The sequence below is a fragment of the Antedon mediterranea genome, chromosome 11 (genome assembly GCF_964355755.1).
Source record: "Antedon mediterranea chromosome 11, ecAntMedi1.1, whole genome shotgun sequence".
NCBI lineage: Eukaryota > Metazoa > Echinodermata > Crinoidea > Comatulida > Antedonidae > Antedon > Antedon mediterranea.
Window position 1 is genome coordinate 15,308,673 of NC_092680.1, and position 23,921 is coordinate 15,332,593.

The 23,921-nt window shown below is 34.0% G+C and overlaps 2 protein-coding genes across 3 annotated transcripts; both read left to right on the top strand.

The window, feature by feature from the left end:
• Window positions 1-1,864: 1,864 nt before the first annotated feature.
• Window positions 1,865-9,786, top strand: LOC140062745 (glutamate receptor 3-like). Of its 2 annotated transcripts, none has more exons than XM_072109072.1 (10): window positions 1,865-2,129; window positions 3,907-4,074; window positions 4,356-4,613; window positions 4,776-4,954; window positions 5,331-5,384; window positions 5,460-5,897; window positions 6,044-6,175; window positions 6,430-6,693; window positions 6,984-8,054; window positions 8,660-9,786. In XM_072109072.1, exons 1-10 carry the CDS (start codon window positions 2,048-2,050, stop codon window positions 8,666-8,668), a joined length of 2,655 nt encoding a protein of 884 aa, XP_071965173.1. In that variant the 5' UTR covers window positions 1,865-2,047; the 3' UTR covers window positions 8,669-9,786. The 2 variants fall into 2 exon arrangements, with proteins under 2 accessions (XP_071965173.1, XP_071965172.1); XM_072109071.1 differs by having other exon boundaries at window positions 8,836-9,786.
• A 2,704-nt stretch (window positions 9,787-12,490) lies between these two features.
• LOC140062689 (glutamate receptor 2-like) lies at window positions 12,491-21,659 on the top strand. The gene is made up of 10 exons (XM_072108993.1): window positions 12,491-12,799; window positions 14,754-14,921; window positions 15,491-15,748; window positions 15,969-16,144; window positions 16,532-16,585; window positions 16,701-17,027; window positions 17,279-17,386; window positions 18,216-18,347; window positions 18,818-19,033; window positions 19,558-21,659. Exons 1-10 carry the CDS (start codon window positions 12,709-12,711, stop codon window positions 20,743-20,745), a joined length of 2,718 nt encoding a protein of 905 aa, XP_071965094.1. The 5' UTR covers window positions 12,491-12,708; the 3' UTR covers window positions 20,746-21,659.
• Window positions 21,660-23,921: the final 2,262 nt, after the last annotated feature.

Genomic DNA, 23,921 nt, shown 5'->3' on the forward strand with positions numbered 1-23,921 from the left:
ATATTACATCCAAAAATAAAAATATAATACACGCCTACCTCCAAAAAACACCTTTGAAAAAAAACCTGAACAATAAACGGCCCCGGTATACATTTGTACTACAGAAAAAAGTGTGTGTCCTAGGATAACCATTCGTACTGTATTCGGTGAAAGTATTACACAAGTTTGATCAAATTACGTCATGATCAATCGTTTTCTTACTCTTCATGACGTCATTTGATTGGATTTTAGAAAATATTATTTTCACTGAATAATGTTTTTCACCCCTATGTAGTTCTAAGATTAATTTTTTGTAGAAAAAAAGGTGTATTTGTCCATGGTTTGGGCCTAGATTTATTAATACATTTATATTAAAGAACACATCGCCGAAATAGGTGGTCAGACATTTTGATTGAGATTCAAAAGTTGTTATAAATTGCCGCATTAGGCTTATAATTTGTTTTAATTAATGTGAACAAATATGTTGAAAAAATCACGAGTGAAAAAAATGTTTTCATAAAGTTTGTAAAATGTAGACACTATTAAAATAGTGCAGGCTACATTGTACAAATATGAACCTACAGATTATTTTATTTAAAAACTAAACTAGAAGTTGCTGCGTGTTGGTTCAATTACCACCTTTGTTCTCAATTAGGCCTATTGTTTCATTCACTTGGTAATTATTATTGTATTCTTGTGATCCGATTCCGTCGTGTTGTATTGTCTTGATTGCAATATTTCCTCCGTGATTGCGTCCAACCACAATCATCAATCTCTCATCTCTCTACTAGCTAACTCTGTCAACTTGTTTACTTGCCAATCAATACTTGATTTCGCTGATCGCTGAGTGTCACAAAACATACGCGATAAACGTCGCTGATAGTACGTATTTATTAATTACAGTATAAAGATATTAAACCATATGTTGTGAAAATGTAAAAACATAAACTTGGAATGTGTGCGAATCGGCCCACTTCATTTCAGTGTATTTTTTATATTTTCATTTCGTACAATTCAATTCCATACATATTTAACACTAAACCTAATTTTTTTCTCCATCAATTTCCCCCCTTTTTATATATTTTTTTCACTCATGCATATTTCACTCGATACATATGTTGTTACACTTTTACATATATGTTCACTCGTCAGTCCTAGGCTACAACCATGCATATACTCCGTACATACTTTTGACCAATCCTACATATTATTTAGTTCATTCCATACGTAACCCGTTTTTTTATATTGAGTCATCAAATCCGAATCAATCGATTTTTTTTAATTTGTAAAGTGTAAATTCAGTATTTAAAGTATATTTCTTCTTCTGTGATTTATTATTCCGACGATTAAAATAGGGCTACTCCGATTTTCTATTTTAAACAAAACAAAATCAAATCCACTTTAGAAATATTTTTTTTGTATTATATAAGTACCCAGTATGTAGGCCTATGCTGATTATATAAACCTCTCTATTTTGGAAAGTATATGATAAATGAGATGATGATGAGTAAATCTTCAGGAATGTTATATTCGAAATAAATGCCTTTTTTATATCGTAAAATACTGGTACCAATTGTACTAAGGACATAACGACTTCATTTGCTGGAAGAACAAACACGTTTACACTGCATCTTAATCCCCCACCGAATAAACAGACGCCTAGCACTCTAAACAATTGATTCAAACTATGTGTACTTAATTATTTGATTATTCAAACGAAACTCTAACACAAAATATGAACATCCGATGATTATAATTCAAAAGTTACAGTTACTCATTGATATGGACATCCCTACGGAAAAAGTATGATCGTCCAGTTTTGAAGAACCAAAATGAATATTCAAATCGCGAAACATCGCTTGGCTCGTTTACCGTTTGTATGATGTCGGCCTATTAACTGGTGCCATAGTAGAAAAGACCAGAAAAGTCGCATTTTGGCGTTTGGATAAACAGTTAATTAACTAAAATTGTGTTATTTGTAGATTGGGTCTAAAAGTATTGGTATTTATTATAGGAGTAACATAAATTGGATCGAACGTCGGTAGAAAGCCGGGAAAGGCGATAAATTATGACCGGGCGGTGGATATTTCTGGGCACCTTGTTTGTGGTGTTATGCATAAAACAGACTTTTGCCGCTCAAGTGAGCATTGGTGAGTACAGATTCATTTGATTAATTATTTTGCTTTATCTTTAGTTTCAAAAGTAGGCAAGCTATAATTAATGGTTACAGTTTTAGTTATTTGTGAATGAACCATTTATAGCTTTAAGTCAAACCACCATTAGACAATTAACTTCGATATATTAATACAGAAACTGTATCGAACTAATACTAATGGTTAATATTGAATTGTACAATTAAAATATGTATAGGCCTACAGATGATGTCCAACTTCGTATGTAAGAATAAACTAGGGTCTAGGTCTGACTTCTATCCCATTGGTGCCATCTTGAGACGGTGCCATCTTGAATGGTTTTTGGAATGTACATTAAGCAATGGTTCTACTATTCATTATATGCAAATTAGCAAACCATTATTAGAGAGAGTGTTATGGCGGTATCACAACAGATTGTAAGCCGATATATGACATCTACCAACTGTGATATTCTAAGATATTTGCCCACAAGCAGTCGTCAGTGGAGATTTTCAAATTCAAATTTCGTCTTCCCGCTGTGTTCTTCGTAAAAGTTGGCGTACCCTGAAGCGTGATGCTGAGCTCGCTAACATTAATAACATCTCATATTTTCGACAATGAACTCACATTATTTTATTCCTACACTCAAAATAAGTTGGCAACTATTCAGTTCAAGAATTTACAATAAACAACTTATATTTTTGTTTAGTTTAGGTTAATATTTATAATAACGTATTCAATTGTGATGAAATAAAATATTATCAAATATGAGCTATTAGGTCTACCAGAGATGTTCCGTGTTAAAATGTAATTATGTGATGTGTAAAAGAAGGAGGTCTATAAATCAAACCAATGCAAACTGAATGGTCTCAGATATTTAAAGTTCTAATGTAATAGATAAAATTTGTATTCATAATGATGCACCATTATTTCTTCATTGCGACATTTTTTTTTTTGGTTGCATTTATTTACAGGTATTTATCAAAATTGAAATATTCATATTATTTTCCGTTTTAAATTATCATTTAATATTCTCATACATACTGTACATTCTTTCGATTTATTTAGACATAGGTTCAAATTGATTATCGCTTTCACTTTAAGTAAGCCTTCGTACCTCTCTCATTGAGTGATTGAGATAAAATTCAGTGTAGAATCTGACCTACACACCTGGTAAATATTAGCACACTTTTTAGGATTCCCATCAAGTTACTGATCTACCGGAGATACAAATCTAATACAGTAGTAGAAATTCAAAGAGTTGACAACTTTTACCAATCTGAGCTGTGAATATTGCTAAAAAAGAATCAAAAGTACCAGTAGCATGTAATGTTAACTTTATTATTTTAAAGATGTATTGTCCCCCAAAAACATGAAAAATGAAGATTAATTAAATTAGACTTTTAATAGGTTATTTTGTAGCTTTAATCACTTCAGTAGAAAAAAATGGGAAAAACAATGTAATTTAACAAATATAAGTGGTTAAATCCAACTAAAAATCTATTTTTCTTTAAATTAGGCCTACAGTTTTTCAGATAAATAATTTTGTTTCCGATCCAATTTTTGGTAAAAATGGATAACTATTACCGGTATGTGACATTAAATTGGCATATTCAACCAAACATTTTTGAAAAAACATATTTTAAGGGGGACAAAACATCTTTAACAAATTTATTTAGTAACGAATTTATTTTAGCTGTAGGCCTATGTTTGTTTAAATAAATTCGCATTTATTTGGTAGTATTATTGATTTCGACTCTTGTGTATAAAAAGTGTTTTTGTATTTTAATTTTAGGAGCTATGTTTGGAGAAGAAACTGGTGACGGAGACCGATACAAAAACATTATTAGAGATGCTATTCAATCTATCAATCAGAATGTTAGCTATCTCTCGGATTTGCATCTTGCTACAATTAGTGAACTGAAACTGACAACAGAATATACGTATTCTGCCATTCAAGATAGTGAGTAATAATAATAACTTTATTGTTTCTCTTTTATAACTAGAGGTACAATTCTCAAGATATGTGCAACAAAATAAAATAAATATGGACTTATCTTAATACACAATCAAATAACATTAGACTCCAGTATTAGTTTATCATTTGCTCTTTATAAAGCGCCACATTTAACTCGTCAGACATCGTGCGACATGGCCAATCATCATTTACCTGCCATATGGTAACACCATCGGCATCACCATTTCACCGCTAATACAGTATTTTTCCTAAACTAATACTTCTAGTCTGCAATACTATGGTACGCGAGAGACGTCTTACTGCAATGATCGTTCCAGAGGATATTTGTAAAACTTGTCGAGATGTTGCTGGTGTTGCAAGTCACGCATCAATGCCTATATTTGGTCTCGATCAGGGTTCCCTAAACTCCGGCTCTGTGGCGTTTAAGATGTATCCATCCCCAGAAGACGTTGGCCAGTTTCTGATAGAGATTTTGGATTATTTTAAGTGGCGTGATTTTATCGTCATTTATGATTACGAAGAAAGTAAGTACGATTATTTTGTGACAAATCTAAACGTTGCTGTATTTCAGTATTCTGTCACGACAGTGATGGAAGATGGTAATTTTACTTTAAATGCTACTGCTATTAATTAGGAAAAAAAAGTAATTTGTGATATTCAAATTTTGTTGGAAAATTTCTTTGAAGTATTTCGAAATTTGGAACCAGTTATAAGTGCCGGTAATATGTATGATTGGAACATCACGTCACGTCAACTAACAAACGACAACTTTCCGTTCCTTGCTGAACAATTACGAGAAGGACGTGTAAAGAACATTCTTCTTTATACACAGGCAGAGTCGACCACATACAACATACTTCAACAGGTAAGGATGCCATTGTTTTGTCACATTATTAGAATTCTGTTCTCATCATCTTTTCATTAGTTATCTTTTTCACCATTGTCCCGCCTTACTTTATCTAAGGCGCAACGCAAGCACGCACGCAAACGCAAATAATTATGACAAATAGATCAACCAAACATCTCTCTCGCGATTGATCCAAAGCGTTACCCATCTCTGTTGAATGACTGTATATTCCTCTTTTATAATGGTCGCTTAATTTCATTAACGACTAGAAAGCTATAGAAAGCTTACAATAGTGTTCTACATCGTAAACGGTTTTTTTTTCTGTTTTATTTACTCTCGACTAAAAGATAGACAAAAATAAATAAAATGTGACTTTTGTTTATTTATCGTATAGGCCATGAAACTTGGTGTGATGAGTAGCGGTTATCATTGGGTTCTTGCAAATATTGTAAGTATTCTATATTCAAGAAAACATTGAAATTAAATGAAACACAGTTATTATGCTTTCATCTTTTTTTGGCAGGGCGTCTTCATCGATCGTACTTTTCTGGAGCGAATCAGCTTAAATCAGGTCTATCTGACCCGGTTTACACTTAACTATACCCAAGAGTTGAACTATGCAGTGCCAACGACCATTAACGTTCCTCTTCGAGATTGGCCTTTCAGAGAGCGGTTAGCATTTGATTCCGTTATTGCCATCGGTCATGGCGTCAGACGCTACAGAGAGCGAGTAATGCAGCAAGATCCTGGACTCCCAGAATTCACTATTCTTCCTGGTAATACTATCATGCGGGAGTGCCCTTCAGATAGATCAACTCCACCAGAAAGTCCTTTATCTAATGATCTCCAGTACTATAACTTTGAAGGTCTTTCTGGAAACGTTGCTTTCGGTGAAAATGGTAATCGTGTCAATTACTCAATTATGGTTGTCAGTGGTCAAGGAGAGACAATCGAACAAATTGTAAGAATTTCTTTTTTCATAAAACTTCCTGTAGTCGTGGTTGAACGTACAATAGGAAATCTAAGTTTTTAATACTGTAGCTAATACACAAAATATATATGTAGATTATTCCACTTACCCTATTGTTTTACTTTATTTACTCTTAGAGAGGTGAATGGGCTCAGAATATAGAATTTTGGGAAGACCGATGGAAAAGCCAATGGAGAAGTAATACTAGAATGAGTGTGGATGCCTACAGACAGGCATCTGAGAGAATCCTTAAGATCGTATCAATCGAGGTACTGTTAAGCCTATTCACAGGAGAATTTGTTGACGCGAATCGAAAGCTGAAGCTTATTCGCATGCGTATTCATGTTTCCATCTTTCAATTCCCTATCTACGCATGCGTATAAGGCTTTCGATTCGCGCGAACAAATTCGTCTAGTTGAGAATCGACTTAACACACGTCAATATTATTTTATTAAGACAATTATTATTTTGTTTGCTACTGATTATCGAACTGATGTGAATATGTATTTCTATTTAAATATAGCAACCTCCATTTCTTCGACTCACCCAGTATGACACAGATGATGACGACAGACCCGTTATTATCGATAATCCTGATCGAAACCGAAACCCAATTGGTAATGAGCGTTTCGAGGGTTATATTATGGATCTTCTGAAAGAAATACAAAACGTCATTCCTGCTGATAAGTTTGAATATGAAGTAGACTTGGTATCGGACAACAAGTATGGTTCAAGAAATCTCTTTAGTAATGAATGGACTGGAATGATTGGCGAAATTATTAGAGGGGTATGTACACATTTGCTTACTGTACTTTTAATAATAATAGTAATGGTAGTGCCTAATACAATGTTTCTAAGCGCTTTACAAACACAATTATTCATAAAATATCATTAGATGAAAAATGAAGAAGAAGCAGAGGAACCATTTACACTGCTCCGTTATCCAGCACTTTTAAGTTCCCATGAGAGCTCGCAGGAACAGAATTCATAGGAGCTCGAGTTGTACGTGTATACTGTAATAGCATGCGCCTAATTGTGAGTAAGTCTTCTGAAAAATGTTCCTTTTTTTTATTATAGAGAGCTGATATCGCAGCAGGACCATTGACAATTACAGAGGATCGTGACAGCTTTGTAGACTTCTCTATTCCTTTTATGCGTAGTGGGATACAGGTTCTTATCAAACATCCAAGTTTCGTACATGAATACCCATTCAGCATGATGTATCCATTTGGTGTGGAAGTTTGGTTCCTCAATGCGTTTGCAATGGCGATGTTCACCCTTATTTTATATTGTGTTAATAAAATGAATCCATCAGAATGGAGAGCACTAGCTGAAAATGGTGACGTCTATGAAGAAAATGCTGATAATTTTAACTTACGCAATTCTTCGTGGTTCTCTATGTCTACTATGTTCCTGCAAAGTTATGACGCTTCACCGAGATCACACGCAGGACGTGTCCTCACTGGTTTCTGGTGGGTCTTCTGTCTCATTATGGTTTTCCTGTACGGGTTGAATCTAAGTCCGTATATGACGGCAGCAAAGAAGGCCGCGTTTATCAGAACTGCTAAAGATCTTCTTGAACAGATCCAGGTTAACTATGGCTGCGTCAAAGAAGGTTCGACGTATGATTTCTTCAAAAACTCCACGGATCCAGATTACCAACGAGTTTGGGGATACATTTCTACAGCATATCCAGATCCACTGGTTGACTTTGTCAGTGATGGTGTCCGTCGTGTAAGGGAGAGCAACGGAGATTACGCGTTCCTTGCTGAATCTGCAATACTGAAGTACGAAGCTTATCGTAAACCATGTGATCTTCTGATTACTGATGGCTTTATCACCAGAAGCATGTATGGCTTCGCAGTTCAAGCTGGATCACCACTTCGCGATCAGTTATCCTACGCAATTGAGAAGCTCTACGAAGATGGAACAATGGATAAATTAGAACAGCGATGGTTTGATTATAACTCTGATTGTGAAAGGGAGACGTTATGGGAGAGACAAGGTCTTTATTCGTTAACAGCTGTAGATCTACAAGGCGTGTACTACTTGATGTTGATTGGTGTTGGGTGTGCTTTAATGGTTTATTTTATTGAATTGTTGGCATTCATGTTGATGCCACCATCTTCAACTAGACGTGGTAAACAGGTGAGTGACGTCAGAAGTAAAAACGTAACCCAATCTGAACCGATTTTAAAACCTCAAGCAAAATGGCTTTAAAATATGAATTTTGGGTTTATCAATACCGTAAACTATAATCAAGTAAATTCATGCTGATTATTATTATTTAATTCATATTCAAACATACAGTTAGTTTTATAGTTATTTGGCTTTCATATACCGTACCTCATTTATATATTGCATTTCATTTTAGTTGTTACTAATAATTTAACCTCTTTTGCTTGATATTATATTTGTTGGTTCATTAATTATTCATCAATCCATTCATTCTAATAATATTTATTCTTAATGAGTTTGAATAATTACTTTCTCTCTAACTACCTCATTTATGAAAATTCAATTCGTTAAATTCATGTGAAATGTTAAAAATTGCTCGGAAATCGATGTAAATGTTTTTTTCTTAGGTGAATTCCGTTGATAGAAATGTGTCTCGCAAACTTTTCGATGACTTCACCGATACTCATGTAGATCAGTTACGAATTGCTAACCCTCATGTTTCATCGCAAACACGAAAACAGCTCTCATAATTGAACTCATATTTGTACTACCGTCATTTTTCTTTATCTCTCTAGAATTTCTAAAAGCTTATCACTCATCTGTTCATCATCTAATGGATATCATATCATCATCATTGAATGTTTTCATCATGTGTATTTTACTTTTCATCATTCTGCTTCTCTGGGTGTGATTTAAAATGCAGCTTAAATTTTACCAGGTGCTGTGGTTATTTCCCATTTAACTGTTTCAGACTTCAAGAGAGAGATTTCCAGCAGACAAGAATGAGTACTACTTATATGGATCATCAGACGACGGTCAAACGTACGCCTAAACGTACGCCTAAACGTACGCCTAAACGTATGCCTAAACGTACGCCTAAACCATCCGTATCCAGACATTCCAGCCTTTAATCCGCTTTAAAACCAAAGATCCACCCAATAAAGTGCCAAACATCAGTTATTAGTACTCCTAGCTCATTGACCTAAATTGCTTTAATAATGAATGGTTCATTTTAATTTACTATTAAATCATACTGGTTTAACTAATGACATTATATATAATGATGACTCATGCATGAATAACATTGTTGTGTGCCTAATTGCATGGTTTATTACTACTATAGGTGTCCCCTAAACAGAGATCACCTCGGGGTTAATAAAGTTTGAGAGTTCAACAAAAATAATTTCAACTTGTATGCCTAGATTGTACACAAGGTGTAAATACATTGTTTAATCGCAGTAGGTTTAAATTTAAATGTCCCCCTCCCGTGATTCTCTTCTACGTATAAAACAAACAAACATGTAATAAATGTTATAGATTATATAGTTACTATGCACTAGATGTATATTTTAGTAATAAATAGTTTTATTGTGTGTTTCAAGTAATTTTAAGATCGTTGACAAAAAATCTAGATTCGCCATTTTACCCACAAACCATCAGATTGGGTTCATAATGCGATCTACTAGAGGCCTTCTAATACAACAGATGCCCAACAATAGGTTGGTTAGGCCTAGGCCTATCTTTAAAAATGTATCTCAAATAGACCTTGAAATAATGGTTTTATATGTTACACACAGTCTAACTGTTGTAGGCCTAGATAGTTAAAATGGTCAATATTTAACAATTACAGACCTACAATTTTGTACGGTCTGCTGTTGTAAATTTTAATCATATTTCTTAATAAATACTTTTGTAATATAAATATGATTGTCTGTTTCCTTTGTACAAACTACACGCTAACATCTCGAAGAATTCATGACCGTTGAATCTCGATATTTGCTCTATTTTTAACGGGAAAACAAAACTATATCTCTACCGTATATTTGCTGAATTCATACACTTTTATAGGCCAACAAGTCTTGCGTTATTATTAATCTTGTTGGAGAAATATATCCCATGAAGTCGAGTAGCAGTTACCATAGCTAACACAAAGAAATCCATATCTTTAAATCTGATAAAAAAGAAAATAGAAAGGTTAAAAAAAGATGTAAAATAAAATTAGTTTTTGCCGATTCATATTTATATATAGGGCTATTAATTCACACAATACAAAATAAATGTACAGCATTATTAAAGGAAAATTGTGAATTAAACATTATTCTGTCTGGGAGAATACAAACAAGCCACGTTTGCTAGGTTTTAATCCGCCAAAAACAAAAACCATAAAAGGAATTTTTGAAGCGCGTGTTTCTTTCGTCAAAGTTAATTTTGGTCGTTCAGTAATTACTAATTGTGAAAGCGTTTCTCATTTTTCATTCCGTGCAGGCCTACTGATGGGTTGTGACGGACAGCAAAGTAAACTCTACAACAGACAACAGAAAGGAGAGAGACAATACATCATTAAAAAAAATGAATGGTTTTGATTACGAATTGATATAATTTCCTGCCATCTATGTATAGGCTTTATTATTCATTTATTTATTTAAAAACTTATTTTATAAAGGATAAAAAACATACAGGTACATATGGTGCCGTTTTTTGTAGAGCAATTGATTAAAAAACATTGATAAAAAGACAAGAAGATTAATAAAACTGAAAAAAAACCCACAATACAGAGGGATATTTAGCCTACAGTGTTTTAAAAAAGGAGTGAATATATATATATATATATATATATATATATATATATATATATATATATATATATATATATACTGTACATTGTTAAACAAATGTCTACAAATAAAAGTAGTAATAAAATACGGTAGTCTAAAATAGAAAAATCCTAAAAATTAATACAATTTATAAAATAAAGCTGGATTTAATCAAAATGGTGAAATAGCGAGAAGGATTTACTTTTAAAAGATTTTGTTAATATATAATTTAATTTAAAATTAAAATAAATTGAAAATTGTTAGCCTACATTTATTTTTTTTTACATTTGGCTTAGTATTAAGTGTTTCAGATTGCCTGTATTATAACCATAATTGGCATTGTATTGATAATTTTTTGCTTAAACCTTAAATTTGAGCTGCAAAAATCGTGAAAATATCTGTTCATAAAAATAGCTCACCGAATGCATATACCGCCTAGATCAGCGTGAGCAAATAGACATTACTGAAGTGCCTACAATCAAATATTAACAATAAAGTGAAGGAGTGATGAGAGAGATCAGTAATGTTGATTCACACGTTTGTAGAATGAAAGTCAACAGGTTAAATACAAAGAGACGCTGGGTGGTGTTTGCACAGTATAAGACCCTGTAATATATTTATTTTAAAATGATAACACCATGCAGTAGGCTTAGCATATTAATTAATATTGCCTTATCAAAGTGAAAATCCATCATCTACCATTCTTGTAATTTTAAGAGTATTATTCACTTGATGTACGGATCCGACCGGTCATTTTTTTTATGACAATGGTTTTGGTCAGCAACACGTAGCCTATTGTATAAATACTTTTCCAGGATTCCTAAATTTCGTCTTGATGAAATCAAAACTTATATGTATAATTTACATAGGCTTTAGTTTCCATAAACGTAAGCCTACATCAAACATGTGACAGTATTTTTATTGAAGAAAGAATCCTTTCGTTTTGTCCCTGGAACTTGCAATATGATTATAATTGAGGTTAATTACCATCTTTGAAAAGGTTGGAGCAATACTGTAATAAAATGTAATAATTATATAATGCAATATAATGAACATTACTTACCAGTCCTAGTAGAATAAAATATAAAACAAAGCAGTGTTAATTGCTCACCTTGGAAGAAAAATCATAAACCGAAGAAACAGACTAAATAAACAATTGTTTACTTTAGCAAAATAAAAACATAAACGACAGAAAATCTACGGTACTATAAAATTTCAATTTTTAAATAATTATAACAAATTAATATTTGTGAATATGTCATTATGTATTGAACATTATTGTTCGATTTAATGACTAGTTGTCTGGCTGTCTTGACTACTGATTTTCATTACAGTAGGCCCGCTTGAAATATCCAGTAGGCCCACTTGAAAAATAATGTTGATATAAATGTACGGTGGTTTTTGTTTAAACGCTATCACTACAACATCGCCAACGAATAGCAAATATTATTATATTATTATATTAGAAAAAATCCAGATATGAAACAGTTTTGTTTTATTCGGACTCAATTCCTAACTATTAAAAGAAAAAATTATATTAACAATTATAGGCCTATTATTATTATTATTAAATTGAAAGTAATAATTTCGGTTATATTCAATGTATGCTTTAGTCTACAATATAATTTAGTAATGAATGTCTAAGCGATGCACACAGCCATTTTGTGACGCAAATGCCAGTTTTATGAGGTAAAGTTCAATAAATACGTGCAACATACACACCCCTATGTAAAATATGATGCAGTCCTGACCGTTTTAAATTAATGAATAATTCATAAGCTTCAGTCGTAGAAATTTATAGCCGATGTATTCGCGTACATACCGACTGGTGTGAGGGTGTAAAATTGTTTCAAATATCACTGGAAACGTTCACAACCGCCATTTTAACGGCATATATACTAACACCGAATTGTTTGGAGCATATTTAAAAGAAGAGTAGTCGTAATATATAACTATCCAGGAGAGGGAGTAAGTAAGAGATATAGACCGATTGCGGTTGAGGAAGTTGGTGTACAGGAAAAGCTAGAAAGATGAAGCTGTCTCAAACAGCGAAATTCGTTTGGATTTTCTTATTGGTTGAAGTCTACATTCACACATCAGAACAAAATATAGTTAATATAGGTAAGTAGACATTTCAAATAATCTGAAATAAATAACTGCCGGATGGTAGTTGTTGATTATAATTTGGCTTACACTTTCTTTGAATACATTCGCAGACAATCGGATCGGAATGTTGCCAGGTCACAGGTGGTAAACCCCAAACCCCCAAACTACCTCTCTCTGAAGAATGTTTATAAATTATTGGTTTAATATAATATAAAAAAATCTATAAATGAGTATATAATGATATGATAATTATTATCTGGTGTAAAGCCTAACCAAACTATTTAGGAAATTCTCAGAACTCTATTATATTCTTTAATATGAAGAAAAATATTCATACTGTTAATAAAATACGCTTTATCTGCTTGTAGGCGAAATTGTTATGTTATGGTATACAAATTTAGTACTAAAGTTAATTTATATTTTATCACTATAGTGTATAATGTATAAATTTGATGAATTTGAAACACAATTGATCTGCGTCTTTGTACAGCATGTTTTGCTTGATATGCTGAGAAAACTTGACCCCAATTTGTTTTCCTATAAATCAAGTCAAGTTGTAAAACAACTGAAGACAATCAATGTGACATGCTTGTAGAGTTTGTGTAATAAATCATTATAGGCAGTTACATGGTATACTGCCTGTACCCACTGCAGTTCAGCACTTTACAGAGAAGGGATAGAAAGATAGTACTTCTAAAACTTCTTGAATATTCAGTACCATACTAACTGTAAATAAGTGGGCCCCGCATCCGGCGCAAGTCCCACCAAGTAAAGTATGGAATTTGCCTACTATTCACATTCTATAATGATTCTGTATACAATAGTATCGATTGGTATTGTTTATATATATTTTATTTAAGCTCCCACATCCCCCTTACTGGGTGTATGCGACATTTGTATTGGATTCATTCATTGGTGTGACTGTATTGTCTTTTTTTGAACAATATTTCAGGACAAATTAATCAATAATGAGTTTGACTCATGATCGACTTATTATGTTTAATTAGTTTCAGAACATTTTTATTAAAAGTACCATTACTAGTTACAGGGAGACTTTCTGTTTACAGTTTCCACCTCGATTTATGTGCCCTTTATCGTATTATCGTTTAGATTTATTCTGATGACTAAATTTGTCAAATGGTCCAATTTAAATTTAAACATTATTTATTTATTAGCCAGATATTGTTCTTATTTTATTATTCATCAGTTCTAGTACTATTCAGTGAACTGTTTTATTTGAGTGGTTTAATTCGATTTAAAACAAATGTATGTGCTATATGTACATATGATTTTTTCCCCTAAAATTCATAGGAACAAATGTGGTGAAACGCTTTTTGTTTTTATAAAAATACGTTTGGTTTACTTACAAGTTCCCTTAGATTTTACTGTCGATAAAATATAAACAATCAAGAAGGTGCCAATTATCCTCTTTAATATATAAAAACATTAAAACAACAGACCATCTATCAAAATAAAACTAGGATATTCTGCAGTATTTACTATTTCTGGAAATGTTGACAATAATATTTGTGCTTTATGGAAATCATTGATCATGTTACCACTATGCTACGCTGGAGTTCAGTCAACAATGGCTGAAGTAAACAAACAACAAAACTACTGACTTTTCTCTTTCTTTTTTACTGTTAACAAGTCAGTAGAATTGTGCTGCTTGATATTATGTAATTGTGAACCATTATTAACTTTTTGTACCTGTATATATATATTGTAATAACTGTATGAATTTATTTTGTAAACATTTTGTATGGGTCGAACCTCTTGTTACGAGAGTGTTCCTCCGTTTTAAAGGAGAGTAACCAATAAATATTATTATATTATTAAGAGAGGGCGCTACTACATTTTACACCAGAATATTAAACTACTTATACCTTCACAAATGAATGCAGTAATAATAGCTACAATATAATGTAATAACTGAAAAGAATAATTTAAATAATTTGCTTATTTACAGGTGTGATATTAGGACACGAAACGGATGACAATGACTTGTACAAGAATATATTTAAGGACGCTGTAAACATTGTCAACAGGAATTCTACATTCCTTTCTGGCCAGCATCAAATGTTACTCATCGACCATGTTTTATATGCCAACTATGTTTATCCAGCATTACAAGCAGGTATGACATCATCCTATTTATTATCACTAACACTCATTTATTTGTCATGATACTTTAATTCTTTGTATTCGTCATTGATATTGTTTATATTTGCATTATTTATACGTGTCAGCCACGTGTCAGTCGCACACCATATTCACATATCTTCACTTGTCCTCATTCTTTTTTTATTTATCCTAATTTTCCATTTTCTTTCTTTATTCCCCTCTTTCTCTTCTTCGTTCCTCTCTTTCTCTTCTTCGTTCCTCTCTTTCTCTTCTTCGTTCCTCTCTTTCTCTTCTTCGTTCCTCTCTTTCTCTTCTTCCAATTCATCTTCTTCAGTGTTCATCTTAATTCTCCTCCTCTTTCTGTTTTCCGTACTCTTTTTATCCTTTCCGCTTCATTTCACACTCTTTATTTCATCCTCTTCCTCTAGCTTTTCATAACAATACCATTCTTTTTTCCCTCTTCCTCTTTTCTCTCTAATGCTATTCATCTTCTTACTTTTCCTCCCTTTTACCCTCTTCATTTTTCATCCTTATCTTTCTTCTATAATTTCTTATAAATATTGAAATTACATTTATCAACAGTTTGCAATACCATGGTGCAAACACAGCGAGTGTCGTCACTGATACTGCCAGAAGATATTTGTCCCATGTGTGGCGATGTCGCAGCTATGGCTAGCCATGCGACAAGTCCAGTGTTCAGTCTAGATCCGGGTAGTTTGAAGTCTGGTTCAGTGGCTTTCAAGATGCACCCTTCTCCAGAGGATATGAGCGAATTTTTTCTCGACATGCTCGTCTATTTCAACTGGAGAAATTTTATGATTATTTATGACACCGACCAAAGTAAGTTAGATAGATTTAAGATATCTAGTTTATACTAGGCATAAATTAAATACACACGGAACTGGCCTTAAGTACAACACTTAAAGTCAGCAAAAATACCAATATGGTATGCGAGCTCTTTCAATAATTTCTTTCAGAGTTATTAGATTAGTTAACTGAGCTGAATTCTACAGTTCAGAACGACAACTGTAACTATTATACTTGCAATACTTTTTCACAGTTTACGCTAATCTGGAGGACGTCATAAGTGCTGGAAACATTTATAAGTGGAACATAACTCTGCGAAAGTACGATAATAACTTCGATCGTATCGTAGAATTCATCAAGATTGAGGAAATTCGGAACATATTTCTGTATACGTCGACAGAAAAGACTACCCGGAGAATAATGGAAATGGTACGGTAATGTGACTATTATTTAAACAATAATCACAATAAACACGGTTGATGTTGTTGTTGCATGGTGTCCTTTAATGTATGTAGTATACAATTTCTTTTAAATGCTAAAGTGGGCGTCTACTGAATAAATATCTATGTGCATATAACCTGTAACTACTTGAACACTACCGTCATTCTCGCTTACAATAATAACATTAATTATTATTATGCCAGTTATCGGGTTTGTATATTACATAACGGTAACATTAGGCATACACATTTTCTGTAAAAAAAGAAGATGACATAACCAATGAACCAATCAACATTTAAACGGTATTAAGGGCTTAGTTTGAGAATCAGTGCGTTTAAGTATTATGCCTACATATTATTCATTTCATATTCGTAGGGGCTTGACGAAGGCGTGGTTAGTGACCAACACCATTGGATTGTGGGAAATCTGGTAAGTATTGTACTGTAAATGTAGAACTACGTATATTAATTGTCGATAATGATTATCTGATTAACTTTTTTCTTCTTTTTACTTGAAAATACATCCGTCTCTTGTTTTATTTTAGGACGTCTATTTAGATCGTAGTTTTATGGAAGAATTAGAAGTAAACCGTGCGTACATGACAAGATTTAAAATGAACTATACGACACAGTGGCAGTACTCTTATCCGAGCTCTCCCGATCGCCGTCTGATAGATTGGCCTTTACGTGAGCGTCTTAGCTTTGACGCAGTGCTTACAATTGCGCACGGAATGCGCAGATACAGAGAACGCGTGCGTGAAGAGGGTCGCATTGAAGACATCAATATATTACCAGGTGATACTATGATGAATTCATGTCCAATCAACAGTGATACTCCAACCCGTGCTCTTTGGAATGACGACTTGACTTACGTAAGTAATTGTTGTAGATGTTGTAAAATATCATGATTTTAACCAAATGAAATATGTAGGCATTTTTTCCGTAAATAAACGTAGGCCTACGGTATTATTCGTTTTTTATTGTTTAGGTAATGACTACAATTATAATACCTTTAATAAAATTAAACAACAAATAGTGCAAGGACAGCAGTTCCAGTTGCTGCTTTTGCATATTGACAGTAAATGAACTGTAAAGCAATTTCTTATGAATAACTTTTTTTCAGTACAATTTTGAGGGACTCACTGGTAACGTAGCGTTCAACCCAAATGGAGATCGTGTGAATTACACAATAATGATATACAGCGGACAGGGCGAAACCTTTGACACAGTTGTAAGTCAGTAACGTATTAGAACAAAATATGTATGCGGAGTGTAGAAACAAAATTGTTTTGTACATAATAGATTTTTATGTATCGTACTAAAGATTGGTTGCCACTGGAGATGAAACGCAAGGATGTAAAGGCAACGTAAGCGAGTTGACCAATCAGAAGCTTTGGATTATTCAAACTTTCGATTTACATTGGTCAACACGCTTGCGTTGCGTCATTGCGCCCTTGTCCAATGTAAACCAATCTTAATCCTAATAAACTAGTTTAAAGGTAAAGGTAAAGGTATTCATATTTGTCCTCAAGCTTAACTGGAAACTGAGGAAATTCGGATTAGGCCCTCCACGGACCCACGGCAGCCAGCAGTGCAGCGCCTACCAGATCAGCACACTGGGAGACGATCCCCTACTCTTTTCGAATAGTGTACCAAGTTCTTTAACGTGCACTGTTAAGTACACGGGACCAACGGCTTTACATCCCATCCGAAGGACGAGGCAATGAGAGTAAAGCGCCTTGCCTAAGGATGCAATTAGTATGGTAACCTCGAACCCATGTCTATCACATGCTAGTCCGATATTACCATTACACCATCACTCTCCAGTATATACAGCACCCGCCGCGATTTCTAGACGATCTCCCATCCAGAACGCAACCAGGCCCAACGTTGCTTAACTTCGGTGATCTGACGAGAACCGGTGTTTCAACGCAGTAAAAAATAGTCGTACTTCTAATTACCGTGTTTTTAACGTCATTTGTTTTAACTGATATTGTAAGGATGGTTATTACTCATGAAATAAATCTTTGTGTTTATGTATTTCAAAACACTTTTTTTAGCGTGGTGAGTGGTCGCAAAATCCACTACATTGGGAAAGCCGATACAACATCGAGTGGCGCAATGAGGGACGTTTAAACGTAACCAAGTACGTACTTGGGCTAGAGAGACGTCTTAAAGTGGTTTCAATTCTGGTAAGTCTAATAATAATTACTTTGTCTATCACAAGAAGCTCGCAGTGGAATCTGAGACAAGTCGCGATGTTGTTTGTACTGGCTTGTTCTATATCCTATATACTGCATATCAATATATTGTTTCGTGTTAATAGAATTTAGCATTTATGATGGTGATACTGTAACATGTACTCTAGTAATTGTGATGCCGAAGAAAACTTATTGAGATTTTCAGTATAGATATACATAGCGTATTTTTCAGCATCTTTACATGGATACACTGACTCACCCACTCGCTTTTTCATCAAATACTCAGGAACTGTACTAAAATAACAATTACTTTTGGAATATTGATCGTATAACATTTTATAAGACTATGGTAATTATATTGTCTCTAGAACAGACTCTAGTCAACTAGTTATTCTTGTTATTTTTAATAACATTGACAATGACGTATTAATATTGACGTATTAATATTGTCTATTTTTCAGCAAGCTCCGTTCTTGATGTACAGAGATAAAGTTGATCGTTATCGAGGTAATGCCCGATTTAGAGGCTACATCATGGATCTGCTGGAGGAGATTGCCCGTGTCGTAAAGGGTATCAATTTTGAGTACGAGGTTGAGTTGGTTGCAGATGGAAAATACGGTCGAAGAGATGAGTACAGCAATGAATGGGACGGACTGATTGGAGAGCTTGTTCGTAGAGTAAGTCAGAAATGGATTTCAAGTGATTCCCATTTACTTGTTTCATAGGCCTACTAAATATTTAATTAGTTGTGTCATAACTTAACATAACATAAGTTTGCGAAACTGTATATTATACAATAACAAATTGAATATAACGATCGATTCTTCATTTTGTAGTGGTAAAAGACAAATAAAAATAGGTTTTGTAAATATCAGAGACAGATACAAAAGTATTGTATCGTTCTATCTCAGAATTAAGTTTAATACAATGTAAAAAAGTGTGCACTCAATTTTATTGCCAGCATTGTTTGTAAAAAAAAAACTGTCTCGTTTGTAGGCGCGCCTAAATGTCGTGGCGTTATGTTTACTATTAATCACAGAAGATTTACTATTCTTGTAAATTTGATTTCATTTACTTTTGTATGACCCGTCGACAAGTTTACTAGTGAGGGACCTTCTTTTGCAATCATATTTATTGTTATATAGGCCTATTGTAATTTTTTTTGGGAAATATTTTATATAATATTTGATTGTTCTTGCAGAAGGCTGATATTGCAGCTGGACCGGTTTCAATAACGTCAGAACGTGACGCAGCCGTAGACTTCAGTTATCCATTCATGCATAGCGGTCTTCAGATTCTCATCAAACACCCGAATCATGTGCTGGATGACCCCTTTGCGTTCATGTATCCTTTTGGAATTGAAGTCTGGTTCTTGAATGCCATATGTTTCTTGATGGTAAGCGCTCTTTTATGGGTCATCAATTCGTTTAATCCATATGAATGGAAGGCATCAGTTGAACGACACGAAACCTTCGGCGAAAACATTGACAACTTCAGTTTCAAAAATTCTCTCTGGTTCTCTGCTTCTACGCTTGTGTTCCAAAGTTACGATGCATCACCAAGATCAACGGCTGGCAGAGTCATAGCAGGATTCTGGTGGGTGTTTGTGGTCATTATGGTGTTCTTGTATTTGACAAACCTGACATTTTGGCTGACAGCGTCTAAGCGTCTTGCAACGATTCGTTCTGCAGAAGATCTACTAGATCAATATGAAATTAAATATGGCGTCGTTGATGAAGGTTCTGTGTATTACTTCTTGAAGAACTCATCAAACCCTGATTTTCAACAAATGTACAGCACTGTTGAAAACACTATTCCGAAGCCAACCGTGGCTAACGTTAGTGAAGGTGTTAAAAAGGTTCGCGAATCAAATGGAGACTTTGCGTTCATTGACGAAACTGGAATTCTAAGATATCAAGCCGATCAGGCCGAACCTTGTGATTTATACGTTACAGGTGGGTTTATTTCAAGGAACAGTTACGGCCTAGCTGTTCAGAAAGACTCGCCTCTTCGTGACCAACTGTCGTTTGCTATTGAAACCCTGCGTGACACGCGTTCACTGGAGCATCTCGAACGTCAGTGGTGGCAGTGGGATAGTAAGTGTGGTAATTTGACAACGTGGGAGAAACAAGGTATTTACTCTCTTACTAGTGTTGATCTTATGGGAGTTTATATTCTCTTGATAATCGGATGTATTGCAGCAGGAGTAGTCTTCTTAATAGAATGTATATGTACCGGTAAGGATGTAGATCAAAGAAGGGAAAGAGCTCCTGCGCGTAGGGATGCGCGTAGGGATGATAACAGAGGACCGACTTCGACTACTGCTGTTGGCGGAGGAACCCCTATTCAGCCGCTTCCAGGTCAGACCCATCACCAACAGTGGATTTAGTAGGCTTACATGCAGAATCATTCCACCTTACTTTAATAATTGTAACTGATCAGATTTTGTTTTGCTCATAATAATATACATTCTCTGGGAATTTGGTTAAAACATAATGTAGTTTTCGTTTATTAAGGTATTTGAACAATCGCGTAGATATGCTAGTAGTCCTGATAATAAGTTGACTTGCTGAAAACTACGCCAAATCTTTTGATTAAGGAAATGATTATACGTAAGCAGATATTGTATACATAAGAAAAAACAGTTTCTTGGATTTTATCATTGCAACAGAATTGTGTGTTTGTTGTTTGTTTATTGCATAAAGTGATATTTTATATCTAGCTATATTTCAACACATCTTAGACATATTTCATTGTATTTAATCACGTTCTTACTTATGTTTTCCTGATTTAAACAATATGATTAATTTTTAAAAAGTATAGTCTAATCCAAGGTTGGTTTCAGACACGGAGAGAGTAACACATCGTAGGCCTATGCAGGGTAATAATGTTAAATATGCGAATAACCGTACCGCAGCATAATGTCGAGAACTCGTTCGAAAATACTAACCCTCGTAACACATTGTGGCTGAGCTTAACCTGCTGAGATAATTGTGATTCATATATGATGGTGTGAGGATTAACTTTTTTTGTCTTGTTGTACTTATTTGATGTTTATAATTGACACAGAACAGACGTCAGTAGTTTCGTCTTAAACTAATTGTAAATTACCATGTCAATATAATTTAGTTTTGATAATATTTAGGCCTGGGCTTAAATTTATTTTAGTATGATAAATTTAAATACAGATAATCTTCGTGGATCCTGGTAATATTGCTTTGAGTTATTACTTTTTTTATAAGTAAAATATGCAAACACAAAGTAACTGTAAGAGTTTAGACGTTGAGAAAAAATAAATACATTTTCTACAAAAGTGTGTGTCTTTCTTCATTTTATATTTTAAGTTATACAACACAACAATATTATATATTATAGCTATTGTTGTATTGAAGAAAAATATATTTTTCTAAACATTTTATTTTCAGATTGAGAATAACTCAAGTTTAATAGCTGATTTTATTATAATAATAATTATTGTAATATTCTCAATAAGTACAATATAATAGGCGTAGGCCTATAATCAAAATATAGAAAAGGCATCACTCGATACACTGATGTCAAAAATTTAAGATTTGATCAAGGAACATCTAAGTCTACTTCTATTTCACCATAATCGAAACTTACAATCAATTTTTTTTAAGTGTGTTTCGTTTTTATATTATAGTATATTTTAAAAAGGATTAGTATCAAGAGGTGAGTTTCTGTAAATCATACGGAACAGAATCAATGGGCAGAAAAGAAACTAAATTATGTTAAGGTTCGCAATACATCGTTGCACCTTCATGGTTCACGAAGTGTTTCCAAAAAGAACAAATATAGTAAAGTTTAGCATGTTTAAACGTTTCAATTGTTTCATAATAGACATATTCGCAACTTTAATTTATTTGATCTAGGTTACTGTTTATTTTTCATGCAATAGTATTTTTAACTTCATTGTAATAGTTTGCTACTGATTATCTTTCTTATTCATTGTTAAGCAGACTAGTGTTAGAATTAAAGACACAATTCAGGATACCAAACACTACAATACAAGCAATAGTGGTTATGGGGCACTAGCAATTATAATTCGCTTTCCAGGAGATTAGTGGGGGACTGGCTCTTTGTTAAGCTCCACCACCCTATTATAGGACTGCGTTCCTTTATACATGCCACGTTCTTCCCATATTTTGTTTCTTTTCTTCAGCACAGCCGGCCTTGAATGGTACATCAATGTTTCCATTCTGGATGACCACCTGGACGTTTAGTTTGGTGTAAGGAGCAACATTCGGCGGCAAAGTAACATTAAATTCTTCAGACTTGGTATTCTCCAAACCTTGATTTTCGCCAACAGAGAACGTGTTTTCAACGCTCATTGTGATTTCACCATTAGCAATAATCGGCACACCTGTCGAGTACGTAGATGATACAGTTTGTGAAAGGACATTGTCCCAATGCCACTCGTAGGTTTTAGGTTTGGATACAGAAAGAGATCGTTCGCCTGTAGGTGTCTGGACACTGGAGCTGATTGACTTGTTGATTACAACTTGGTCAAACATGCTTTCAGGGGTCGATTGTATAGTAAAGCAGCAGGTATGTCAAATTCCATGCTGATGATCTCTGTATGGAATTTCGGCTAAAAAAGAAGACAAGTAACATTTGCTGTAGGCAATACTGACAATTATGACAAATATATGAATTTTGAAATAAATAGAAGCTATAGTTATAACTTTAACATATAAATCCAAAGGCAAATTACTGAAAATGACAATGCTGCGGGTATCTGTGGCTGGATCTCAATGGAGATACAAGAAAAAGCGAAAAGCTAAATCAAAACGATAAAGTAAAAACAGCCTGAAGAGCTTCCGGGCAACAGTGGTCCTTCATCAGTGCAAGTTTTCAGATTTCAATTTATTTAATTGACGTGTTAAATACAAGGAACTAGACAAAACTCGATATAGGAAGTATAAATTGAGGTTTACGTATGAAACGCCATGTGTTTAAAAAAATGTACCATTTTACCAATATCAAGTCGAATCTCCGACACCAGAATCAGTTATGCTTACCTCCAACACTGGTCGTAGTGAACTAAATCGTTAGGGGTGGTCACTTTCGAGAGGTCATTTTGATGGCAGATGGTCGATTATGAGAAGCGGTCCTTTAATAGAGAGACAAGGGGGTTGTGGTCCCTTAAAAGAGGTGGTCACTTACGAGAGGTGTGGTCGTTAAGAGAAGTGGTCGCTTACGAGAGGTGATCGATTATGAGAAGCGGTCCCTTATGAGACGAGGTGATCCCTTACGAGAGGTGGTCGACTATGAGAAGCGGTCCCTTACAGAGATGGTTGCTTACGATGTGTGGTCGTTTTAGAAAGTTGGTTGCTTACGAGAGGTGGAAAGACTGATAGCTAAGTAAAGATCTATTTAGACATTTTTGTTAAAGTATACAACATTTTCTACAATAGCTGGCGATAGTAACTACATAAGCTAAGCTGGGAGGCAAATTTTGTTACTTACATAGGCTAGATCGTTTCTATATTAAATACCTGGTGTTTTAAGCTGACAAGTGGCCCACGTCAACATTTGACAGGC